This window comes from Rhinolophus hipposideros (assembly GCF_964194185.1).
Source record: "Rhinolophus hipposideros genome assembly, chromosome: 1".
Taxonomy (NCBI): domain Eukaryota; kingdom Metazoa; phylum Chordata; class Mammalia; order Chiroptera; family Rhinolophidae; genus Rhinolophus; species Rhinolophus hipposideros.
In genome coordinates this window covers 81829651-81853104 of record NC_138047.1, presented here as the reverse complement: position 1 = coordinate 81853104, position 23454 = coordinate 81829651, and the positions used below count along the sequence as shown (strand labels likewise).

The window sequence follows — 23454 nt, the reverse complement described above, 5'->3', positions numbered from 1 at the left end:
TCCTGTTAGAAAGCCAAAGTCCTTACACCGTATTAGTGGAAGAAGCAGGAAAGCGGCACGGTGGCCTTGACAAATGTAAGTAAATGTGTGATTTTCTTTTTCCTGTATCTTTCTCAGGTACAGATGACGGTTCCATTGATGCCTGTAAAGGGGACTCTGGAGGCCCCTTAATCTGTAAGGATGATAACAACGTGACTTATGTTTGGGGTGTAGTAAGTTGGGGTGAAAACTGTGGACAAGCAGAGTTCCCAGGCGTTTACACCAAAGTGGCCCATTATTTTGACTGGATTAGCCATCATGTGGGAAGGTCTCTTATTTCTCAGTACAATGTATAAAACTGTGATCTCTCTCTTCTTTCTACTCTTTTTCTCTCAAGAGTTCCATTTTATTTGAAATGATACTGCATAATTAGTACTTCTCTAGGAAAAAAATAAAGCAAATTTTATTGGGTATTTTTAAAGGTCTCTACAAAGTTTATGCCATATTGGAATTTTGCTGTATAATTCTCAAATATTTCAGTCAAGTATGCATATTTTATTTATCAGAAATGTGATGAAATTATCTCCTTCATACAGGAGTGATATATTGACTACACTAAAGGCTTGTCTCGTTGAGTGACATTGGACTCACAGATGCCTACATTCAAACCCCAAATCTACCACCTACTAATTGCTTGACCCTGGGCAATTTATTATCTTCTTTGGTCTCATTTTCCACCTTTAAAATGGAAACTGGGAATTTTGAGAAAAGGAAACTACATACTGAAATGGCATATTTGGCATACTACTTGTCATAGGAAAATAACTGACCTCACAGCTCTTGCCCCATTTCTCTGCTTCCTTAAGGATTAAAAGTTCTCGAAAAACTTGTCTTTAGTTCGGCGTTTCACAAGTTCTCCTTGACCCTTTAGATCTCTCCACAGACACTACACCACAACCACTGACTTCTCGGTATCCAACCTCACAGTCACCTAACCATTCTCACCTTCCTTGCCCCCAGGGTAGTAGATGCAGCCAACCCCTCAGGGCATCACACTCTTCCTCATGGCCTGCTGCCTCCTTCCCAGCCTCTTCCTTCTAGTCACTTCTTTTACTTTGCACTTCCCTGGTGATCTCCTCTTCAAATCCCACCCACAGTCCAATGACTCAAATCCATATCTCCAGCCATAACCTTTTCTAGAACTCCCAAGTTGTACATCTCATTGAGCACTTAACATCTCCACTTGGATATCTCATAGTATTTCAAAAGAAACACAGCCACGCCAAAACTCTGCTCCTTCTTCAATCTGTTCCTCCCTCCTCAGTAAATGGCACCAACACTCACTCAGCGCTCTCCTGTGGACTCAGTGTAAGCAGGCATCCAGCCTCCCTCACGTGACCCTGCTTTAATCTCAGCATAGCACTGTCATTACCCAAGATACTCCGTTTTTATCCGTTTGTCTGCCTCTTCCCATTATACTGTAAGACACGTGAGAAGAGAGACTGTGTTCCTTCTGTCTGCATCCCTAGCACTTGGTTCATAAAAGATGCTCAGTGAATCAACATTAGCTGCTTTTATTATTATTTTTCTACAGCACAGCTATCATTCTGAAGGCAGAGGTATGTTTTTCACATAAATACAACCTTCAGTTCCTGGGGTTCAGCCCTGAATAGAGCACAATTACTTTGATAATAGAAATGCCTATTTCTACATATATTCCAAAATCAGTTACTGACCCAATATTTTTCTTCTTAAAATTTTTGATAAAATACACAAATTTTACCATTTTAACCATTTTGACGCATACAGTTCAGTGGCGTTATATACATTCACAGTGTTGTGCAACCTTCTCCATCTCCAGAAATTTTTCATCTTCCCCAAATGAAACTCTGTGCCCATTAAACATTAACTCCTCCTCCCCTCCCAGGCTACCCAGATGTTTAATTCCTTTTGTCATCAAATACAGGAGAGTGTTCAGTTATTTATGGCTCTATAAGAGCCCTAAAATAGCCATTTAAATAATAATGGTTTAGGATTTTGCTCATGCATCTGGGGACTGACTGGACTCAGCTGGGCAGTTCTTTCATCTCATCATGCACTTGCTGTCAGTCAGGGCTGAAGCAAGAGTCATGGTAAAGGCTTCTCCACCCATGTGTCTGGTGCCTGGGCTGGGAGCTGGGGCTTCTCAGACATCTCTCCCTATGTGGTCTCCACACGGGCTCTCAACATGCTGACTGGAGTTGCCAGACTTCTTACATAGTACCTGACAAATGTCCCAGAAGAACATGCAGAACCTGCACAGCCTTTCTAAACCTAGCTTTGAAAGTCATTTAGCCCTCTGTGACAAAGACCTGACCAGGTTCAAGGGGAGGAAATGTAATTCATCTTTTGATGGGAGGGGTGTCAAAGAATCTGTGGCATGTTTTCAAACCACCACCTTGTCCTGACCCAGCAAACCTAGAGCATGTGGCACTTTAGAAGACATCTGTGCATGAAACAAAAAGAGAAAAGTACTACGGGGTACAAGCTGGGAAACCCAGCATATGGGGTACCCTCGGCTGATCTAGAAAGGAGTGGTATCATGGTCTCTCAAAGGACCAAGCCAGTCTACACAGTGGCCTGGGACTGGAGGCGTGGCAGCAGAGTGGACCAGAATGAAGACCTGAAGTGAAGAGCCAGCTCCTCCGTAGTGATTCCCCGTGGCAGAGTGTGGGAACAGCAGGAGTAGGATGACCTGGCTCCAGGGCGCTTCCAGTTTAGAGGGCTCTGGGAGGGCTCCTAGTTGCAGACGACAGAAGCCAATCTCATTGGTTTAATTTTTTAGAAAGTAGATTTATTCAAAGATATTATGCAGTTCACAGAATCTCCAGGAAAGCCAGAGAGTTGGAGGCTATGCATCTGGGAATAAGACCGCAGTGACTCTCACTGCCGCTAGCTCTCGTCTCAGGCTTCATGTTCAGCTTGTGCTGCAGAGGCCGGACACTGGACACTACTGCTTGGCCCTCTGCCATTGCTGCTTCTGTGAGTTAGCATGGTCTTCCCTGAACGTGGTCAACGAACAGAGCTCACTAGATGTGGCACTCTGCTATGTCTTACTTAACCCTGGCCTCAGAGCTCACCATCTTGTGAGGGAGACAGAAAAAGAAATTATACAACTGTATTTTGCCAGGTACAATGGTGAGGAAAACTCAAAGGAGACTCATAAATCAGCCTGAAGTGTTAAAGAAGGCTTCCCGAGAGGTGAGCTTCATCTGAATTATGGAAGAACTTTCTCGGCAGATGCCAATGCAAAGGCCCTGTGACTTGAGGAGCCAACCACCCAAGGGGACAGAGAGCAGCTCAGTGAGACTGGAGCTCAGGGTGTAGCTGGAGAGGGAGAAAAAGCCAGGTCAGGGAAGCCTGCATGACAAAGAGTTGGCACCACTGAAGGACTCTGGAAAGTTCATGCTGGAGGCATTGAGAAGATGGATTGGAGGAGGGTAAGATGAGGCAGGGAAGCTAGTCAAGAGACTATTGGAGAAATCCAAATGAAAAATGGTGAAGGTAGAAACTAAAGCAGGGTACTTTTAAAGAGAATGCACTGATTCTAGATATACTAAAGAGTGAAACAGATGGCACTAGGGACAGAAGAGATGACAGGGCACTAGGGAGAGAGATGAGTCTAGGATAATTCCCAGCTTTTCTCTTGGATAATGACGTGATTGGTGTTGCTACTGCAGAAATAAAGGGAATTGAGGAATAGAAGTACGTTTAGTCAGGGGTGTTTTGAAGCTGTGCTCTCTATGGGAATCTAGGAAAGATGAAGTATGAAGTAGGAAATATGAAGCTGAAAATAAAGCAGCGGTTTGGAAGTAGCCAGAAACCCTATCTAGAAAAAACACACACCTGAATTTATCCTGATGGTCTAAAACCCTGCAATCTCACCTAAGTGGTTCCTTCCATGGTCTCTAGTGCTTCCTCTCTATGTGAGAAGTAATCTTAACATTCTACCCACAAAGATCACTTGAAAATCTATCTCCGATTGCTATGGTCTGAATGTTTGTGTTGCTCCCAAACTCGTATGTTGAAATCCTAATGCCCGATGTGATGGTATTAGAAATGGGGTCTCTGGAAAGTGCTTAAGTCATGAGGGTGAATCCCTCATGAATGCGATTAGTGTCTTTATGAAAGAGATCCCAGAGCTCCCACACCTTTTACACGATGTGAGGACAAAGCAAGAAGTTAGTCGTCTGCAACCCAGAAAAGGGCCCTCCCCAGAAGCCAACCATGCTGGCACTCTGACCTTGAACTTCCAGCCTCCAGAACTATGAGAAATAAACTTCTTTGTATATAAGCCACCCGGTCTATGGCATTTTATTACAGAAGAGCAAAGGGACTGAGTCACTGATCAAATGTGCCTGATGGTAAACCTCCCCAAGCAGGGAACCATTATCTTCAATATATGAAAACAAACCGTGTTCAGGGACCTAGTGCAGCCATCTCTTGTCCTTCACTTCGACCCCAGCTTGAAAGCTATTCACGCTACTGATAGCTGGAACTTAGCACTTATATCCCCTTAATTTGAGCCCCTTTTAGAAACTAACCTTCCAGCATTAGCACCGGGGCAAAGATGGATTGTTATGGTTGAAACTGCTTCAGCACGTGGCTTATTTTCATCACAATAACACTGCTGGGACCATTTAATGAGATGTTGGAAAAGACTAAAACATAGAAACTGCCCTTGATAATTTGTATTTTGTTGATTTTGTGTCATTTCAAATAGCACAAAGGATTGCATAATATTTTAGCTTCCAAGCATTCTGAGTTAATATGTTACATTAAAGCCAATAAATTTTGAATTCTTACCTCATTCATACAATCATGTTCCATGATGTCCACATACAGTGATCATTAGGGGTTTCTAGAAGGAATATTTGACTGATTGTGCTTACAATTGTACTGGGAAGCGCTGTAAAGAAAACAGAGCCTACTTTCAGCCACCTGGAAGATCTCATTCTAAGGTACTCATCATTCAGACAAAAATCAGCACAAATACAGCATATTTTAGATCTTTGTAATTTCATTTTGATAATATTGACTGTAATTGCTTTTCCCAATTCCTCTTCCTTTGTTTCTTCCTGTGACTACAACTCTGTTTTGTCCCCAGTACTCCACTGGAACTTTCCTTGTGAAGTTCACCAATAACCTCCACGTTACTAAATCCAGTGATCAATATCCAGTCTTCCACGTGAGCCAAATAGATGGCTCTGTCTGTCTTCCATACACTCTCCTGCTGCTCTGGTTGCTCCTTCTCAGTCTCTTTCGGGGGGACCAATTCTTTGTCCCCCCACCTTCTATGACTTAAACCTCTTTACACTCTTTTTAGGGACAGCATCTAGGCCCATGTGTTTAAAAGCCATTTCCATGCTGACAACTTCCAAATTTATTTGTAGCCCTTATCCCACCTCTGAACTACAAATTCGGAATTATCTTCTCAAACATGTCTGAAATTAATTTCCTAAATTTTCCTTGTAATCTGATTTTCCTGGAATCCTCATTTTAGTTACTGAGAATTCTCTATCCTTCTCATTGCTTCAACCAAAACCTCAATTGTCATCCTTAATTCCTCTCTTTCCCTCCCACACCATATTCAGTCCAGTAAATCCTGTTGGCTCTACTGTTAAGTTATATTTAGGATGTGATCACATTTCACACTTCCATTGCTCCCTAACTGAACCCAGAAAGCTTCCATACTTGATCTTCTGTCATCGTCATGACATTCTTCATAATTTTTGAACGAAAGGCCCTGCATTTTTATTTTGTACTGAGCCCTGAAAATCATGTAGCTGGTTCTGTGGTCAATGCCAAACTCTGGTATCTGACAGCAGGAATTAAGAGCAAAAAGCAAATCTTGGGATTTCTGCAGCAGAATAACAAATATCTAATGATTGAATATGAAGAAAATGTGAAAATAAAACGTTGAATCTTGTTTTCTAGAGAGATGCTGGTTTCCCCTGGGGAACACAGTGAATAAAAAGATTTGCTTGAGAGAAAAAGAGAACAGGTTTATTAACCTGAGGAACTGGAGTTTGAGAATTTAATCCCTAAGGAGAGATGAAACCGAGAAGACTAAGTCTGAGTGCTCAGAGCAGAGGCTGTCATTAAGGTATAAGAAATTAGATGAGATCACCAAGGAGCAAATGTATAGAGAGAGGAAAAAAAGGAGAGGCCTTTTGTAACTGAGGCCTGGAACCAGGTTACCTTACTACATTCTGTCTCTCCTTATTCCCTATCAGACAGTTTCTCTGAAGACTGGAAAGAACCAAGCCTGTTTCAGGGGTTCAGGTATTGCAGCTAGGTAGGACCTCAGAAGTAATCTCTTCCAAAATCCACATTGTTAGAGACAAGAAAAACCAATGCTCCAGAAAGCTAAAAAGGAGAATTCTATGTTCCCTTTTCCAAATGTGTTGAAAGGTGCTGTCCAAAATTAAGAAGAAAATCTTTGGCATCTTGTGAAGGCAGAGAGAGGTCTTGGTTTCACTCGATACTGTCATGTGACTTCTCCGCACCTCCACTCCACGGATAAAAGAGGATAATACCGCCACGGCACATTTTTCCTCATCCTCCACTATGGTGCGGGTTGATCACAGTCCAAAGGCACCTCACAGAAGGTCTGAGTACGGACTACAGCTGGGGCCCCGGGTTAGGCTATATCCATCTGCTGGGAGGGGTGCCTTTTTCCAACTGGCCCAAAGGCTGCATCCCTGTGAAGTGGTGTTCTGTACATGAGAGATCGTGAATGTGAAGTACATGGCACAGAGTAAGCTCTCAATATAATTGAGATATAATTCTTAAGAGTGATATAATTCTCAAGAACTCTGCACTGCACATTTATTATAAACTCATGAAGCTTGTAACAAACACAAACACCAAACTAGAATTCATCCGTAATTCTTATAAAGGACACATCTCTTCCCAACACTTGCAATATTGCCCTGGATCTCACCATAAAATTCTTGGAAACTGCCAGGTTACTAAGATAATCAGATATTTATAGCTCTGGTAAAAATTACTGCAATTGTTTTTTAAAGCATTCTGCACAGCGCTCGGAAAAAGAGAAACGTCACTGGAGCTATCAACTTACAAGGCATCTTGAGTAGGAAAAGCGCATGATTTCCATGAGATTTTTCAAAAAACTGCATTCAAGTGTAGCATTCAAGTACTTCTTGCTTTCCAGGGAAGAACACACGGTTTTAAACTGTCAAATCATTTTCTTCTTCCAGAATTTGTACATCAGCTCACCCTGGAGTCGGGCACCACCTCGGCCTTGGGTTGACAGGGCACTCTGCTCCCTCGACCGCTGTCACCCGGGTCGGCAGGACCCGCTGAGGACGCCCAGGAGCAGGTGAGATCCGGACTCCGCCCCTGTACCGCGCAGAGTCCGGTGTTCAAACCCGAAACTGCTGGACTCCTCGCAGCAATGTCTGCACAGGGCCACGGGGGCCCATTTCTCCGACATTGTCCACACCCAGATATGCTTGTCCCTCGGGGTGGCTGGACTAAAAAACCCAGGCAGATTGTGGAGCTCACAGGGGTTCATCCTCCGACATTGGCTTCTAAAAAAAACTAATGCCCACTGCCTCCCGGGGGATGGGTCCTGCACGAGTAGTCAGTACCACCCACGCAGGCAGTGCAGTCCAGAGCCGCGGCGCTGGGCGCCCGGGAACCCAACACGCCGTGCGACCCACGTGGGCACGGAGACCGTCGCGCCTCACACGCCCCCTCGCTCCGGCGCAGGCGCAAGGGGGGGCCACCTCCCGCGGGAGCGCAGTGACCGTGGGCAGGGCCCGCCTCCCATCCCGGAAGGAGGCGTGAGCATGGAGCCTGCCACGACTGTCTAGCGCCCGGCCCGTGCAGCTGCCTAGGGCGCCCCGGGGGCTCCGTGGGAGCGCGCGTGTCGCGCGGCTCCGGGGACCGGTGGGGCCAGGCGCTGCGCGGATGGCCCTGCTCCAGCGGCCGGTGCTTGCTCTCCTCCTCCTCCTCCTGACCGGCGAGCTCAGGTGCCAGGAGCAGGCCCAGCCCACCGACTGGAGGGCCACCCTGAAGACCATCCGGAATGGCGTGCACAAGATCGACACGTACCTGAACGCCGCCTTGGACCTCCTGGGAGGCGAGGACGGGCTCTGCCAGTACAAGTGCAGTGACGGTGAGAGGGAACGTGGCCCTAGGAGGCCTGCGCTTCCAGGGCTGCGGGGGGCGGAGGGGGGGTACCATAAGGTGTGGAGTGTGTGATGCAAGGCAGACCTTGACGCTGTTTTCTGGCCCTGGAAACTTTTAACCACTGCTAGAATCTTGCCATTCTTGTGATTGAGCAACCTGGTTACATACAAGTCGCACCTCTATTGTTAGAATGTGAGAGGGCGCCTGAGTGTGTACTGTCCGTTCTGTTTTCATTGCTTCTCAGTCACTTTTTGTTGTTTGCAATTGCACGAAGTTGCCTAAGAACTTCGTGACACATGCATCATGTGACTGGAATGGAACACACTGATTTTAGCTCTATATTTTGGCACCTTAACTAAGTCAGCTGAACATGCAAAACATACTGAGAATTTTAAAGTCATAATGGTTTAACTTTCTCACGAATTGGTTTTAATTGTTTTTCTGCAAAGCTACAGAAAATGAATTGTGACCTTTGTACAGACTTTTGGTGTACGCTATTGAGAAAGAGTTCTGGTAACTCGCTTAGAAATTAGTCTATCAAGACTTAGTAATTTGGGATTATCAGTGATGCCTCCTCATTCTTGGTTAATGATATAATTGTTTTGATTTACTTGTTCATATTTAACTTTACTTCTGTTTGAATCTGAGAACTTGTTTGGTGGCATTGTTGGTCATAATAAACTCAGTATTTTGGGCAGAGATCTTTTGAAGCATTTGACTTTTCTGACTATTTAAATATTGTAATAGTTCCGATAAAGTACTTGGGCTTCTCTTTGGAAATTCAAAATAAGATAATACTTGGGAGATCATGTTTCCAGTAAGAGTATACAAGGTCTGGAACTAGGTAATTTAATGCTTGGTAGCTCAAAATTAATAGGGACCTCAGTGACTTTAATGGTGAAACCGGATTGTATGTAGGTGAAACATAAAAGGAGCCTATATCATGTAAAACTCTGATGCCACCTGCTGCCTGTAATTCTCAAAATAATTTATTTTATGTTAACGGAGGTACAGAATGAGCTATTATCTTATATGTTATGAAGTTCTAAATGTTTCATTCCTTCCTAAATTTATGCCTAAATATTACCACCAGTTTGCAATCAGGAAGGATGTTTTTGTCTTGCACAGTTTGTTAGGAGAAATAAGTGAATAATTTGAAGATTAAATGATTGCCTTTCCTGAGACAGATGTCACAGTTTTACTTAGTCATCCCCATTAAATATACAAATATGTGCGTGTCTGCTATGTATTACATGTTCTACCAGTTGGAGATTCAGCAATGAACAAAACAGACAAAATTCCTGTCAATGGAGCTTACATTCTGGTGGGGAGAGACCGTCAATAAACTAATGAACAAGTAAAATAAGCCAAATGCAGTGTATGTAGGTCTGAGGTGTGCCAGTGCTTCGAGAATAATAAGCAGAGAAACAGCAGTGGCACTGTTGTGAGGCAGTTTACTCTTTTAAATAGGTTGTTCAGGGAAGGCCTCACTGATAAGATTTGAGGAAAAATTGGCAAATGGAGAAGGTGACACTACGATGATCTGGGGAAAGAACACTCCAGGCAGAGAACAGCAAGTGTGAAGGACCTGAGGAGAAAGGCCAGTCAAGGATGACTCCAAAGGTTGGGCCTGAAACAGAGGAAGGGCGTAGTTGCCATTTACGGAAATAGGAAAATTTGGAAGAAGCAGTTTTCATAAGCTTATTATGAGTTGAGGGTTCTAGAGTTTATGTTTAAAATAGCTCTGAGGTTGAATGGATACTATTCCTATTAAAAGGATTATTTTAGTCTTTCCTTTTATTTAATCCTGTTCACCTTCCACAAGCCTAACTAAATTTACCATTTGGCATTTAGAGCAAGGTCTTCCAGCATAAAAACACAAATGAACGTGAGAACTGAGGAAATGGTATGCCCTCAGTGAAAATCTTTTGTGTCTTAGTAAGGAGTCTGCATAGAACTGCGGTTCCAAGTCACCATGTTGGTAATTCCAACATACTGAGAATTATTCTTTAATTGCTGTTACTTGTGAAGTCTCCCTGGAACCGTTTCAACCTTTCCTATAGTTTGGAATACAAGTGACCAAATCAGAATGAAAAAGAAACAGACAAATCCCAAAGCTAGAGGAACATGGTGTTAAGCGGTGTTTAATAGTGGTAATAAAGAGGTCAAAGGAGCTTTAACAAAAAGACTTAATGGAAGAAGGTAACACAGGGCACAGGCTTGTTGCATTCAGTTATCCTTGCTTTACAGGAAGGACTGACAGTATGGAGACTTGCTCTGGGACCTTCCCTAGATTGGGGTCAAGGCTTTATTGAGAGTGAAGTAACATTATTCCGGACAACAAATACGATAGTCACTGTTTTTTTTCTTTTTTCTCCCTGACAGTACACAAGATTTGAAAAATAGAAAAAACTGTCTTGTAAAATGTTTTTAGAATTGTGAATGTCATTAATTTATTCAGTGATTTATATTTTAATAGGATCCCTTTGGCTGTTGTGCTGAGAATAAAAAAGAGTCAAGGGAGGTAGGGGAAGGAGAATGGTGGCAGAGTGACAGGTGCAGGAATTCAGACAAAAAATGATGGTAGTTTTGTCCAGGTTGGTAACAATAAAGGTGGTGGGAAGTGGTTGAATTTTGGACCTAGTTTGAAGGAAGAGCCTAAAGGATTTGCTGATGGCTTGGAAGGAGGGTGTGAGTAGATTGCAAAATGATTCCAAGGATTTGACCTGAATAATTGGAAGGATGGAGTTGCCATTAACTGAAATGGGGAAGACCATGAAAAAAACAGTTTTCAGGTCATTAGGAAAAATAACAGCACATTTGTGTGCTTTTGAGAATGGTTCAGTCGAGAGTAAAAACACTGAAGAGAGAGGAAGGAGAATGACTAGAGTCACATCCTTAGGTAAGTGAGAGAGGTGGGTTCTAGTTCGTAAATAGAGAGATTGGGTAAGAACACAGATGACTTATGCCTGTTAATAGGAGCAGAGGTAGAGGACCTCGGCACAGATGTCCATTAGGTGGACAGATGTTCAAGTTCTCTTCCGATTGCTTTGGTTTCCTCAGTGAAGTAGGAATCAAAGTCATCAGCTGAGAGAAAAAATTGGAATGGAAGTATTGGAGATTTGAGGAAAATAGGAAAGTGAATGGACTAGAAAAATAAAGTAGCCTAAGGGCCCTATGGATATTAATAATCATGAATTTAAAGTCTCAAGTGTTTGGGAAAGCAGGTTGAAATTTCTCACGATTTTCTGCAAAACACAGTGGTAAGATCTTTCAGTGACCCAACAGCCTTCCCCTTATGCTTCTCATCTGCTTCGGTGTCTTTCAGGTGAAAGACATTGGCCTGCTTGGAAGTATTTACATCAAATTAAGAAAAATACGTATAGAAAAGAACTATTATTGTCTCAGTCCAGGCAAATCTTTAGATTTCAGCTGTCCATACAAGTGATAAAACATAAAGCATCAGGAGAGGAGCAGTTGCTTAAGTCAAAAAGTGAAATCAGTGACTAGTATTTCCATGTAGATGTGCATAGTGGATTTATTTTGTTTTATAAATACTTCTTCCCATCCAGTTTTTCCTCTTCTTTCTGTACCTGCTTAAAAATTTTAGGGGACAGTGGCCCCAATCATGGCAATGGTTTGACACTGATATTGTTTCTTCTATTAGTGAGTTTTTGCTTACTTTGTGTATTAGTCTGCTCAGGCTGCCATAACAAAATACCCTGTACTGGGTGACTTCAACGACAGGAATTTATTTCTTACAGTTCTCAAGACTGGAAAATCTAAGATCAAGGTTTGGCCAATACTTCTATGTTCCTGGCTTGCAGATATCTGCCTTCTTGCTATGCGGGTGAGGGATTTGGAGTGGGGAACAAGTTCTCTGGTATCTTCTTATAAGGGCACTAATCCCATCACGAAGGCCTTACTCTCATGACCTCCTCTAAACCTAATTACCTACCCAAAGGCCCATCACCAAATACAGTGAACACGTTCAACATGTGAATTTTGGGGGACACAGTTCAGTTCGTAGCACTTTGTAAAATCCACCAGTAGGAATGCTAATTTTTGAAATTTTTCAGCAGCTTATAATACCATTTATAATAACATTTTAAAAGATATCAATACATTTGTAATTTTGGTATCTGTATCAACTTAATCTTTAATTAACAACTTTCTGCATAACTTGTCTGGTTCAGAAATAATTATTTCATTTTAAAGGTGAATTTAGAGTATCAAAACACTTTAAAATGTTTCAGGAAACTAGTTACTTCCTAGTTTTCTGGTTTTTTTTTTAGTTTGTTAGTTTCTTGTTGTTTGCTTGTTTGCTTTTGCTGTAGATAAAGAATATTTTAATTTCAGCAAAAAATGCTTACCATTTTTTTCATCCAGTAATTTCTTAGGTGTCCACTATTTGCATCTTCTAATTGAGCAAGACAAAGTTCCTGTCTTCATAGAAACTGACTAATTATGTTAATTTGGTCAATAAATGTTAGAAAGAAAAATAAAACCAACCAAGGGTGTATAGAATAGATATGGAAGGGAAGGGATACTAGTTTTAGATGGAGTGAGCAGGAAAAGCCTCTTTGAGGAAGTGACATTAATAGGTTCCTTCAAAGGAAACAAAAATGAAACACATGTCCCTTTTACTACTTATACCGGGGAGCCAATTTATCAGTATTTATTTCACGGTGTTATTATCTAATAGTTCACACGTAGAACTTGGTTCTTTATTATTCCATTTTATCAACCTCTCTCCGTAGGGAAGTTTTAAGCCCTAGGCCTGTTTGTGACAACCTCCTCCTCCATCCTCATGCCTCCATTCTCACTTTTGCCAGCTAGTTTTCTCTGTGCTCTCCCTGTTCCTCTTTATTCCCCTACGGTGCGCATGTTTATTTGCTTGTTTTCCCTGATTTCATTTACTTCTGACTATTCTCCCATTCAAAGGTAATTATCTTTTACAAGATGAGAAAATATCTATACATATTAATACATACATATTAATACACACATATACATATATCACTACCAATTACATCAAAATGTTATAAAGTGCTTTTATAGACTCAAAAATGAAAAAAAATAGTCCAAAATTGAAAAAAAACAAACAGGACTTATATGAAATACAAAAGGAAGGAAGAATAGAAGTGTTGCTGTTGTCTGACTACACGACATAGAGACACACAGAGGAGACCCAAAACGGCAGAGTAAACACTGTACCTGTTTCCTTCTGTGAACACATTAAAATTACAAGTAAAGTATGGAACAATCAACATGGAGAACCATTTGAAGTCTGGCTGAACAGAAGTTTTATGACTAAGGATATAAAGAAGCCACGTCAAGACTGGTAGGAGGGGCGGAGACACGAACGGGCTGGTACCAAACCTTCGTGTGGCAGTTGAGAACCAGGAGGGATACCTCGGCCATGGAGGTTCCCCCCAGAGGAGCGAAGGACCCCAGCCCCCCTCCAGGCTCCCCAGCCCAGAGTACTGGTGCCAAGAAGAGCAATCCCCACAACATCTGGCTGTGAAAAACAGTGGGGATTCCAACCATCTGGGTGGGACAGAAGGCTGTGGGAAACTGAGACCTCCACATACTCGCTCGCAGGCACATACCTTGGGCTCCAGCGGATGGATGGTGACTCGGGTGTCAGAGGCATATGGGGAGCAGACTGAGGTGTGTGGCTTTGAGGCCAGGACTGGAGGACAGGCACCATTTTCCCTGAGAGGGGTCCTCCTGCCATGCAGTCGGCAAGCACCCGCCATCTTTAATGTGTTGAGCCCTCCCCCTACGCTTCCGGCCAAATCTGAATCTGATTGGTCTGGTGAGCTCTGGGGCTTGCTCTGCTGACTCTCTGGGACCCTGCCCCACCCAACTCCCCCAATGCCAGAGGCATTTTCTCCATGAGCAGCCAGCCCCTCCTGAATTCTGCGCTTTCTTGGAAAACTATGGGAGTGCCCAGGCAGGTGATGACTGGCCTCAGTGTGCTTGAGACTTTTGCTGAGTAACTAGCTCCAGGCTCAGCACTGGCACCAAACCAGAATTTACATTAACCTGGTGACCACAACTCTGTCCACCCTAGTGACTCCCTGAGATCCTGACTCAACCAATTTGCATACCACATGAGACTCTATCGGTGGCTGAATTTTAAGGGAGCTGGCAGGTTGCAGCAGGACTCAGGGTGTCCTGGCTTTTTTGCAGAGCCCAGGCCCGGTACTGGTGGCAGCCATCCTTGGTTTGCAGCATGGCCTCTCTCATGTGCTTCTAGGTGTAGCACAGGTAGCGAAAAACCATGAATCACTTTGTAGTTCTTACCAGGTAGTCCCCAGCTGGGCATAGGCAGTGGCTGACCTGGGTCTGCACCAGAGTCCCTCCCAACAGGCCCCAGAATCAATATACTTGGAGGGTGGCTTCAGACCACAGTAGAGCACCTCCCAATTACCCCCACAAGTGGCACACACAATGGGCGGTCTCAACAGGCACCAGAGCCTGCTGGGGCAAATCCCACTTGGTGGGATAAGCCCCCACACAGCAGCCCGTAAGCTGTGGATGTGGCCAAACCCCGTAGCCAGTCAGCCTGAGGACCAATGCCATCCACTGATGTGCCAATAGCCATCAAGGCTCAACTATAACAGGAGGGCACACACAACCCACACAAAGGACAAACCTGGAGCATGTGACCTGGGAGAGTGTGCCAGAGCCCCACAGGGCACCTACTACATAAGGTCACCCAGCAAGACTGGGAGAGACAGCAGATCTACCTCATACATAGAAACAAATACAGGGAGGCAGGCAAAATGAGGAAACAAAGAAATATGTCTCAAATAAAAGAACAGGAGAAAACTCCAGAAAAAGAACGAAACGAAATGGAGGCAAGCAACCTACCAGAGTTCAAAACAATTGTTATAAGGATGCTAAAGAAATTTTTTTTTTTTTTGCTAAAGAAATTTAGTGAGAACTTCAGCAAAGAGATCAAGCATAGAAAAGGACATAGAAACCATAAAAACAAACCAGTCAGAAGTGAAGAATACAATAACTGAAATGAAGAATGTACCAGAAGGAATCACCAGCAGACTAGATGAAGCAGAGAACTGAATCAACAATTTGGAAACAAGGTAACAGAAAACACATAATCAGAACAGAAAAAATAAAAAATAATAAAAAGATTAGGATAATTTAAGAGACCTCTGGGACAACATCAAGAGTAACAACATTCACATAGGAGTACCAGAAGAAGAGAGAAAGCAAGGAATTGATCTATTTGAAGAAATAATGACTGAAAACTTTCCTAACCTGGTGAGGGAAATAGATATACCAGTCCAGAAATCACAGAGTCCAAACAAGATAAATCCAAACAGGCCCACACCAAGACACATTGTAATTAGAATAGCAAAGGTTAAAGACAAAGAGAGAATCCTAAAAGCAGCAAGAGAAAGGTAACTAGTAACTTAGAAGGGAGCTCCCATAAAATTGTCAGCTGATTTCTCAACAGACTCTTTGCAGGACAGAGGGGATTGGCTTAAAATATTCAACGTGATGAAAAGCAAGGACCTACAACCAAGATTACTTTCCCCAGCAAACTATCATTTAGAATTGAAGGACAGATAAAGAGCTTCCCAGACAAGAAAAAGCTAAAGGAGTTCATCATCACCAAACCAGTATTACAAGGAATGTTAGAGGGATTTCTTTAAGATGGAAAAAAAAAATCAAAATTATGAATAAAATGGCAATAGCTACATATCAACAATTTCTTTCAATGTAAATGGATTAAATGTTCCAATCAAAAGACACAAAAGGACTGAATGAATAAGAAAACAAGACACTTACATACGCTGCCTACAAGAGACTCACTTCAGATTGAAAGACACACAGACTGAAAGTAAAGGGATAGAAAAAGAGTATTTCATGAAATTGGAAAAACAAACAAACAAAAAAAAACCTGGTATAGCAATATTTATACCAGACAAAATAGACTTAAAAAAAAAAAAGCTATAATAAGAGACAGAGGAGGTCCCAGTGATCCCACTTCTGGGTATTTATCTGAAGAAACCCAAAAGCTACTTCGAAGGGAACATGCATCCATATGTTCATGGCAGCACTGTTTACAATGGCCAGGATGTGGAGGCAGCCTGGGTATCTGTTGATGGATGAATGAATAAAGAGGAGGTGGTACATATATACAATGGACTATTGCTCGGCCATGGAAGGGAATGGGTTCTCGCCATCTGGGGCGGCATGGATGGACCTGGAGGGAATTGTGCTGAGTGGAGTGTCAGACAGAGAAAGACAGATGCAATGAGATTGTGTTTATATGTAGAATCTAAAGAACAAAATAAACAAACAAAACAGAAAGAGACTCATAGATACAGAGAACATTTTGATGGTTGCCAGATGGGAGGGAGGCTCTTGATGAGTGAAAAAGGGGAAGGGATTAAGAAGTACAAATTTGTTGTTACAAAGTAGTCATTGGGATGTAGGTATAGCATAAGGGCATATAGTCAATAATATTGTAATAACTATGTATGGTGTCAAATGGGTACTAGATTTGTCGGGGTGATAGATGGGAGGGGTTTGGGGACGGTGTAAAATGTGAAGGAAGGAAGTACAAACTGACAGTTACAAAATAGTCATGGGGATGTAAAGTATAGAATAGGGAATATAGTCATTAACATGGTAATAACTATGTATAGTGCCAGGTGAGACTAGACTAGTCAGAGGGATCATTTCTTAAATTATATAAATGTCTAACCACTATTCTGTACACCTGAAATTAACATAAAATAATATTAAATGTGCAGTGTAATTGAGAAATTTTAAAAAGGGGATCAAGTTGAAGGGTAAATCAGAGGTCCAAATTTCCAGGTATAAAACAAACAAGTCATGGGGATGTACAGCATAGGGAATATAGTCAATACTATTGTGATAGCATGGTGATATCACCGTGTGATAGCACGGTGTCAGATGGTTGCTGGACTGTCATGGTGATCATCACTTTCTTAGGCATATAAATGTTGAATATCTATGGTGTACACCTGAAACTAATATAATGTATGTTAGCTATATTTTACTAAAAATCTTAAAAAAGAAGAAAATATCAGAAATAAACCATTCATAAGTTTTAAATTGCATGCCATTCTGAGTACCTCACTCTTACCTCATCACATCGGCATTGCATCCTCTCACATCATCACAGAAGGGTGAGTACAGTACAGTAAGATATTTTGAGAAACAGAGACCGCATTCACATAACTTTTATTATAGCATATTGTTATAATTGTCTAATTAATTGCTTACTATGTGATTTATAAACTTTAACATAGCTATGCATGTATAGAAAAAAACATAGATACATATGGCTCAGTACTATCTGTGGTTTCTGACATTCACTGGGAGTCTTGGAACATATCCCCCACGGATAAGGGGGGACCACTAAATTAAATGGTCATTGGATGACCTTGTCTTCCCTAGCTTCAGGCTGTAGCTTAGTAAACTGGTTAATGGTTATTGAGATTTGTATGCAATGGAGCATTGGCTGAAGGTTAGGAAGATACAGTTTTTGCCCTATAGGTTTTGACCTAAAAATATAAGTATTAGAACATACAGGAAAATGGTGGATTTCTTTCCTACATATGGACCAATATGGCATGGCATATAGTCTCTGAAATCTCCAGAAGTCTAGAATAAGCTTTTGTATGTTTTGTATGGTATAGGCTTATAAATATAATTACATTTTATAAACCAGCATACATTTTATGAACCACCATATTTGTGTATATGCATACATTTATATCTGTTTCACTGCAGGAGAAATAAAAATAGGTGGACAAATTAGTATTCTTAATGTTCATCAGAATAAAACCATACTCATTTATGTTATCATCCCAATATTAAGTATTTTCTAGGCTTGTCTAGCACATTGTAGACCTTTTTGCATATGTATTTTCCATCTTATTTGAAAATTAATTATGATCCCATTTATGTTTTATAGGATCGAAGCCTTTCCCTCGTTATGGTTTTAAGCCCTCCCCGCCGAATGGATGTGGCTCTCCACTATTTGGTGTTCAAGTAAATATGTATTTTTTTATTTGATAAGTTGTATGATTGGTAGGCTATATAATTCTCTTGATAATGCAAAACTAACAATGCATTCTCAGGTTTACAAATAATTTTTCTTGTTGTAATTGTGATCTGGTTTATTATACTATTCTTTTATAGCTAAAAAAACACATTTAATAAGTCCTAACAAAACTAAATGTAGTAAAATTCATGTTAATTTTGCAGATGTTAATACTATTTAAATATTTACTCATGTCATAAATATGGTTTAAAATTTTGGATTATAGTAGTAATCCTACTTAGAGTGAAAAAGTATAGATTAAGCATAATATTTTCTATACTAAAACTAGGCTAAGTAGGATAGCTGTGTGTTTGTGGTAGAGGAGGCTGGAAAAAAATGTTTATGAGAATGATTCCTAGACACAAGAGCTTTGCATGTAAGTTATTTAAAATAGTTGAAGATAAATTATAGATTCAAAGGAATAGTATATTTAGGGAATGGATGAACAAACCTTTAAAGATTAAACCACAAAACAACAAACAAAATTAGAGTTGTAGGAGCTTAAAATTTTTCAGTGACATTTCATATAAAGTACATTTTATTGGGGGAGGAGGTACAAAATACTTTGGAATATTCAAAACTCATACTTGTCTAGCCTTTGGAGAAATCTTTTAATGCTCTTAGCCTTACCTTTCTGTTTTTAAAACTATGTTTTGTGTTTGGACAGTTGTGTTTGTTACCAGCAGGTAACTGTGAATATTCAAATATTGCCAAATGGGGAGCTTTAAGACACAATTGAGAGGGAGATTACAGACTAGTGTGGGTGGGCGCCGTGAGAGCCGTGGAGAGATGTGTAACGTGGAAGACATTTGCAGGCAGAAAAACGGATTTTAGAAATGATCTGTACAGCAGTCATTGTCACTGATTCCTCAGTTTGAATGCAGAAAATCAGCAGAGGAGTTTTGAATATCGTCGTCAATAACCCAGCCAAATACCTCTTTCAGCTTAACATCGGCATCCCTTCCCTGACAAAGTGCTGCAACCACCACGACAGGTGCTACGAGACCTGTGGCAAAAGCAAGAACGACTGTGACGAGGACTTCCAGTATTGCCTGTCCACGATCTGCCGAGAGGTGCAGAAAACGCTGGGACTAGCTCAGCACGTTCAGGGTGAGGCTGGCCTGGTGGGATGGGGATGAGTGCAGTTTGTAAAGTTTTATTGAATGCTTTATGGTTTAGTACAGGATTTACCGACAGAAATCTTTCACCCTATATTACCTTATGTATTGTGACACAGCCCCTCAATTTTCTGACATGAGCAGCTGATGATTTTGTAATCTAAAATGATTTAGTCATGGAAGCAAAAAGTATCAGGAAACCATGGGAAGGAGGGGACGTGAGGCAGAGAAGAATTCACCCAAGATCTTGTGCCCTGAAGTATATTTCTAATTATCCTGAGCCTAAAGTGTGAGACCCTGGATCCAGTGAATTAAGAATAAGGCACGTTGGATTTAAAGTAGGAAGTTCTTAGAAGATTTGAATCTTAACTGTCTCTTCATATGTGTCTGTGTCAGGAGGGTTACTCAAACCACCCCAGGCTCAGTGGTTTGCTAGGAGGACTTACAGGACCCGGCATATATTCGTAGTCATGGTAATGATTATTACAGTGAAGGGATGGGATCTAAGGCAGAGTCAGCAAAGGGAAAAGGCGCTTCGTTGTCCTCATTTACATATGAGAATGATTACTCCTATCTGGAAGAGTTGTCCTAAGGGTAAAATGAGATATTTGTACAATGCACATCATTGTACAAATGCAGTCAGTTACCAGATTTCTTTACTGTCAAGCCAAAGAATGTACCATACACTGAAATCAAAAGAGCAGGGGCAATGAGAAGGGGCACGAAAGGAAACTAACGTTTTTAAGCAGTTTCCATGACAGAATGTGCTAGATTCTTTAGACATGTTTTCATTGATGTTTACAAAACTCAAATAGATGGCTTTTTACCCATTTTTCAAGGAAGGTTACTGAGGTACAGAAAGAAGTGATTTGCCCCAAGATACATACTTCTGACATGAGAGCTTGTGTTCTGTTTATTGCAGTATTCCCCAAATAGTCTCACAGATCTGATTCTGAGACCCTAGTTAATAGCTGTCAAGGAAGAAATCTCTGCTTGAGGTGAAGCTTGAGCTCACAACCTTTGAGTCCCCTTGCAAGCTTTCAGCTACAGTAAACTTGTACAGCTGAAGCGGAGGTCGACGTATGTCCTGTTTTCTGACCTGAGGTCATACTAATGTAGCTAAATGATGAAACCAATTCCCTTGCAATCTTTTATTTAATAATCCTAGCCTTTACACTTCTGTGATGGGTTGTATTCCTTAATGGCACAGTCTTTTGGAGAACTTTAATAATGCCAAGATTTTGTAGTGAAGTTTCTTAACATGAATATTTGAAACCAGAAGTATTTGGACAACTAAAAGGCACTCTGTGCTATGTCTCTGTAACTGTAATGTACTGAGTAATCTCACCTTGATGTTCCAGGTTTCTTCGAGTGGGTAAAGGAAACCCATTATCCTTTTTATAGTCTTAAAAAATATTTTTTAACCCTACCAGAAGAAAAATGCCTTTTATTCCTATGCCTACCCTCCCAAGCTAAACTTGGATATTGGTCAAAGGAAGAGACTTGGGTCCACTTACTTTAAGCATCTTAAATGTGTGATCAGTTCTTAGAAGCCATTGGCCAGAATTACATGTTTTGAGACTTCTCTGTTTTTAACCTTTTTGAACACCTAAAAACCTTTCTTTGAAATGCAAACTTGGGGATCAAATATATGGTGATGGAAGGAGAACTGACTCTGGGTGGTGAACACACAATGGGATTTATAGATGATGTAATACAGAATTGTACACCTGAAATTATGTAATTTCATTAACAATTGTCACCCCAATAAATAAATTAAAAAAAAAAAGAAATGCAAACTTAAGAGTGTTATCAGGCGTGTCTAATAGTGACATTTTTCAGATAAAAGGAAAATTAACAGTGATGAACTGATCGATCAGTGCTATTGAGAGACTCATTTATGTAGTGCAGAACATCATATTGAACAATTGCATGCAAACAAAAAGTCTATACATGGTAAAGAGGCTGAAATTGAAAGCGTGTGGGAGAGAGAGAGAGAGACAGACAGACAGACAGAGACAGAGAGAGAGAGAGAGAGAGAGAGAGAGAGAGAGAGAAGGTTTGGGAGGAATTTCACCTGACATGTCTAAGTGCCCACGAAGGATGTACTTGACGCTGTGCTGTAACAGGTGATATATGTGAAGAAAGTGATGCTTTGCAGCTGCCCCACATAACAGCACTTTCTTACTTTGCAGCATGTGAAACAACAGTGGAGCTCTTGTTTGACAGTGTTATACATTTAGGCTGTAAACCATACCTGGACAGCCAACGAGCCGCCTGTAGGTGTCGCTACGAAGAAAAAACTGATCTTTAAAGAAGATGCTGCCAGGTGGTGACAGCGGATGAGGATGGAAGAACATAACCTTTGGCAAAGAACTAAGGTTTTCACAACATAAAGCTGCCTTACTTCTGTGAAAGGATTATTTTAAGACCTTATTTTGACATTAAAACTTCAAACTAAAGAACAAGTGGGGAAGTTTATGTTCCTGGACGTTGCTGCCTTAGTGTGCCAGATTGTCTTGACCAATGTCAGAGAGAGCTGCATTTTGTTAAGGGGACAATTTTTTTAAAGAAAGAGTCTGTAACGTCCTTTTCAAAAACATTATTTATAAAACAAATGAGGTCAAATTCATTATAAGGTATGTTCAACATATCTTACTTGGAAATACGGGGAGATCCTCACTCGGAAGTATATTTGTTTACTATAAAATTTTAAACATACATTTATACCTGGAAAGATCTATTTTTTCTCTATTTTAATTAATACATAAGAAGCTGTTTTTCTGTAGCCCACTGAGCATATGAATAAGTCACACTTCTACTAATGATGGGACTAGTTACAAGGACAAGGTTTCTATTGTTCTGTTGTAAAATTGGAACCATCAGCTGGTAACCTCTTAGGGAACAAAACCAGGATATCTAGGTATTATGCAATATGCTTAGAAGGTGATATGAAGAAAATTCAGAAGCACAGCCACTCTCATTTTATGAACCACTCATGTGACAAATGTCATATTTTGCTATAACCTTTGCCTAAACTGGAGAAAAGATGGGATTAACGAGACAAATGCAAAGTTGTTTAACATACACATCAGGGCATTATGTGCTGTGATGCTTTGGTGTTTACTTCTAGCACTTGCTCCATAGTATAATAGATTCTGGGATATTTTTAAAAGACTATCACCCTTTACTAATAGTCGTCTTAATAAAAATTGTTCTTGATACTGTTTTTTTGTGTGTTTTTTTTTGAGTCTTTACCTGTAGTGCCAAAAGGGATGGAAAAGCAAAATACAAAGAACTACTACTTGTAGATCTCTCCTTACATTAACAATTGTTAACGGGATTAAGAGCAAATCCCAGAAACTTGGCTGCCTCTGAAAATGTCTGTGAGTGTTAAAAAGCATTTCAGCTCCTTGGAAAGCTCAGCTGTGTTCCTCTCCTGCTCTTTCCTTACCACTGGCTGTAGACTTTCTCAAGCCCAGAATTCCAAGCTATATATCTTTTGGGTAACCTACGGCCAAAGTGATTTAGATCAACTGCTTGGAAAGTCAGAGAAAGACAACACCAGGAGAACTTGTTCTTTTTAAGTCATTACAGGCAAAGTGGTAAGAAAAACATGTTCTGGAGAAAGGGCCACATTCCTAATCGAATACTGCAAGTCCTCATATAATATTGTTTCATTCAACAATATCATTGATGAGGTGCCGTAGGAATTAACTCTTATTTCTATCAATTAGCCTATGCTAAAATTGGTTTCGTTATACGCCGTTTCATTTAACTACCAACGATGTTAAGTGACCACTAACTATATGTGTCACTGCTGAGAACCTAATAGGTTCCCAAATGGAGATGGTGGCAGCTGTTCTGCTAAGAGATGTGCCCTCTGTTAGGCAAGGCAAGTGTATCCCTCATGGCTGAGTAAACTGGGCTCCAAAACGTTAGGAACTCTTGATACTTTTCAGACTTTTTTAAAGGTACAATTTTGTAAGCCATTGTCAATATTTAATATTTATCAATATTTACTACTGAAATACTTGACCAGGT

At 41.0% G+C, this 23454-nt stretch overlaps 2 protein-coding genes across 7 annotated transcripts in view; both read left to right on the top strand.

Moving 5' to 3' along the window:
* Positions 1-1539, top strand: part of CFI (complement factor I) — a 45962-nt gene extending 44423 nt beyond the window's left edge. For 3 of the 4 annotated variants that reach the window (XM_081027889.1, XM_081027888.1, XM_081027887.1), the window contains one exon: positions 118-458. In XM_081027889.1, the coding sequence (XP_080884015.1) occupies positions 118-335 (218 nt within the window). In that variant the 3' untranslated portion in view covers positions 336-458. Of the gene's footprint in view, positions 1-117; positions 459-575 lie in introns of those variants that run through there. The other variant, XM_081027890.1, reaches the window with a different exon arrangement.
* Positions 1540-7753: 6214 nt separating this feature from the next.
* PLA2G12A (phospholipase A2 group XIIA) lies at positions 7754-22632 on the top strand. Of its 3 annotated transcripts, none has more exons than XM_081028254.1 (4): positions 7754-8164; positions 18164-18240; positions 19237-19402; positions 21606-22632. In XM_081028254.1, exons 1-4 carry the CDS (start codon positions 7957-7959, stop codon positions 21722-21724), a joined length of 570 nt encoding a protein of 189 aa, XP_080884380.1. In that variant the 5' UTR covers positions 7754-7956; the 3' UTR covers positions 21725-22632. The 3 variants fall into 3 exon arrangements, with proteins under 3 accessions (XP_080884380.1, XP_080884382.1, XP_080884381.1); XM_081028256.1 differs by having other exon boundaries at positions 7801-8164; positions 19237-19365; XM_081028255.1 differs by having other exon boundaries at positions 7816-8164; positions 19237-19365; positions 21654-22632.
* The last annotated feature ends 822 nt before the right edge of the window (positions 22633-23454 follow it).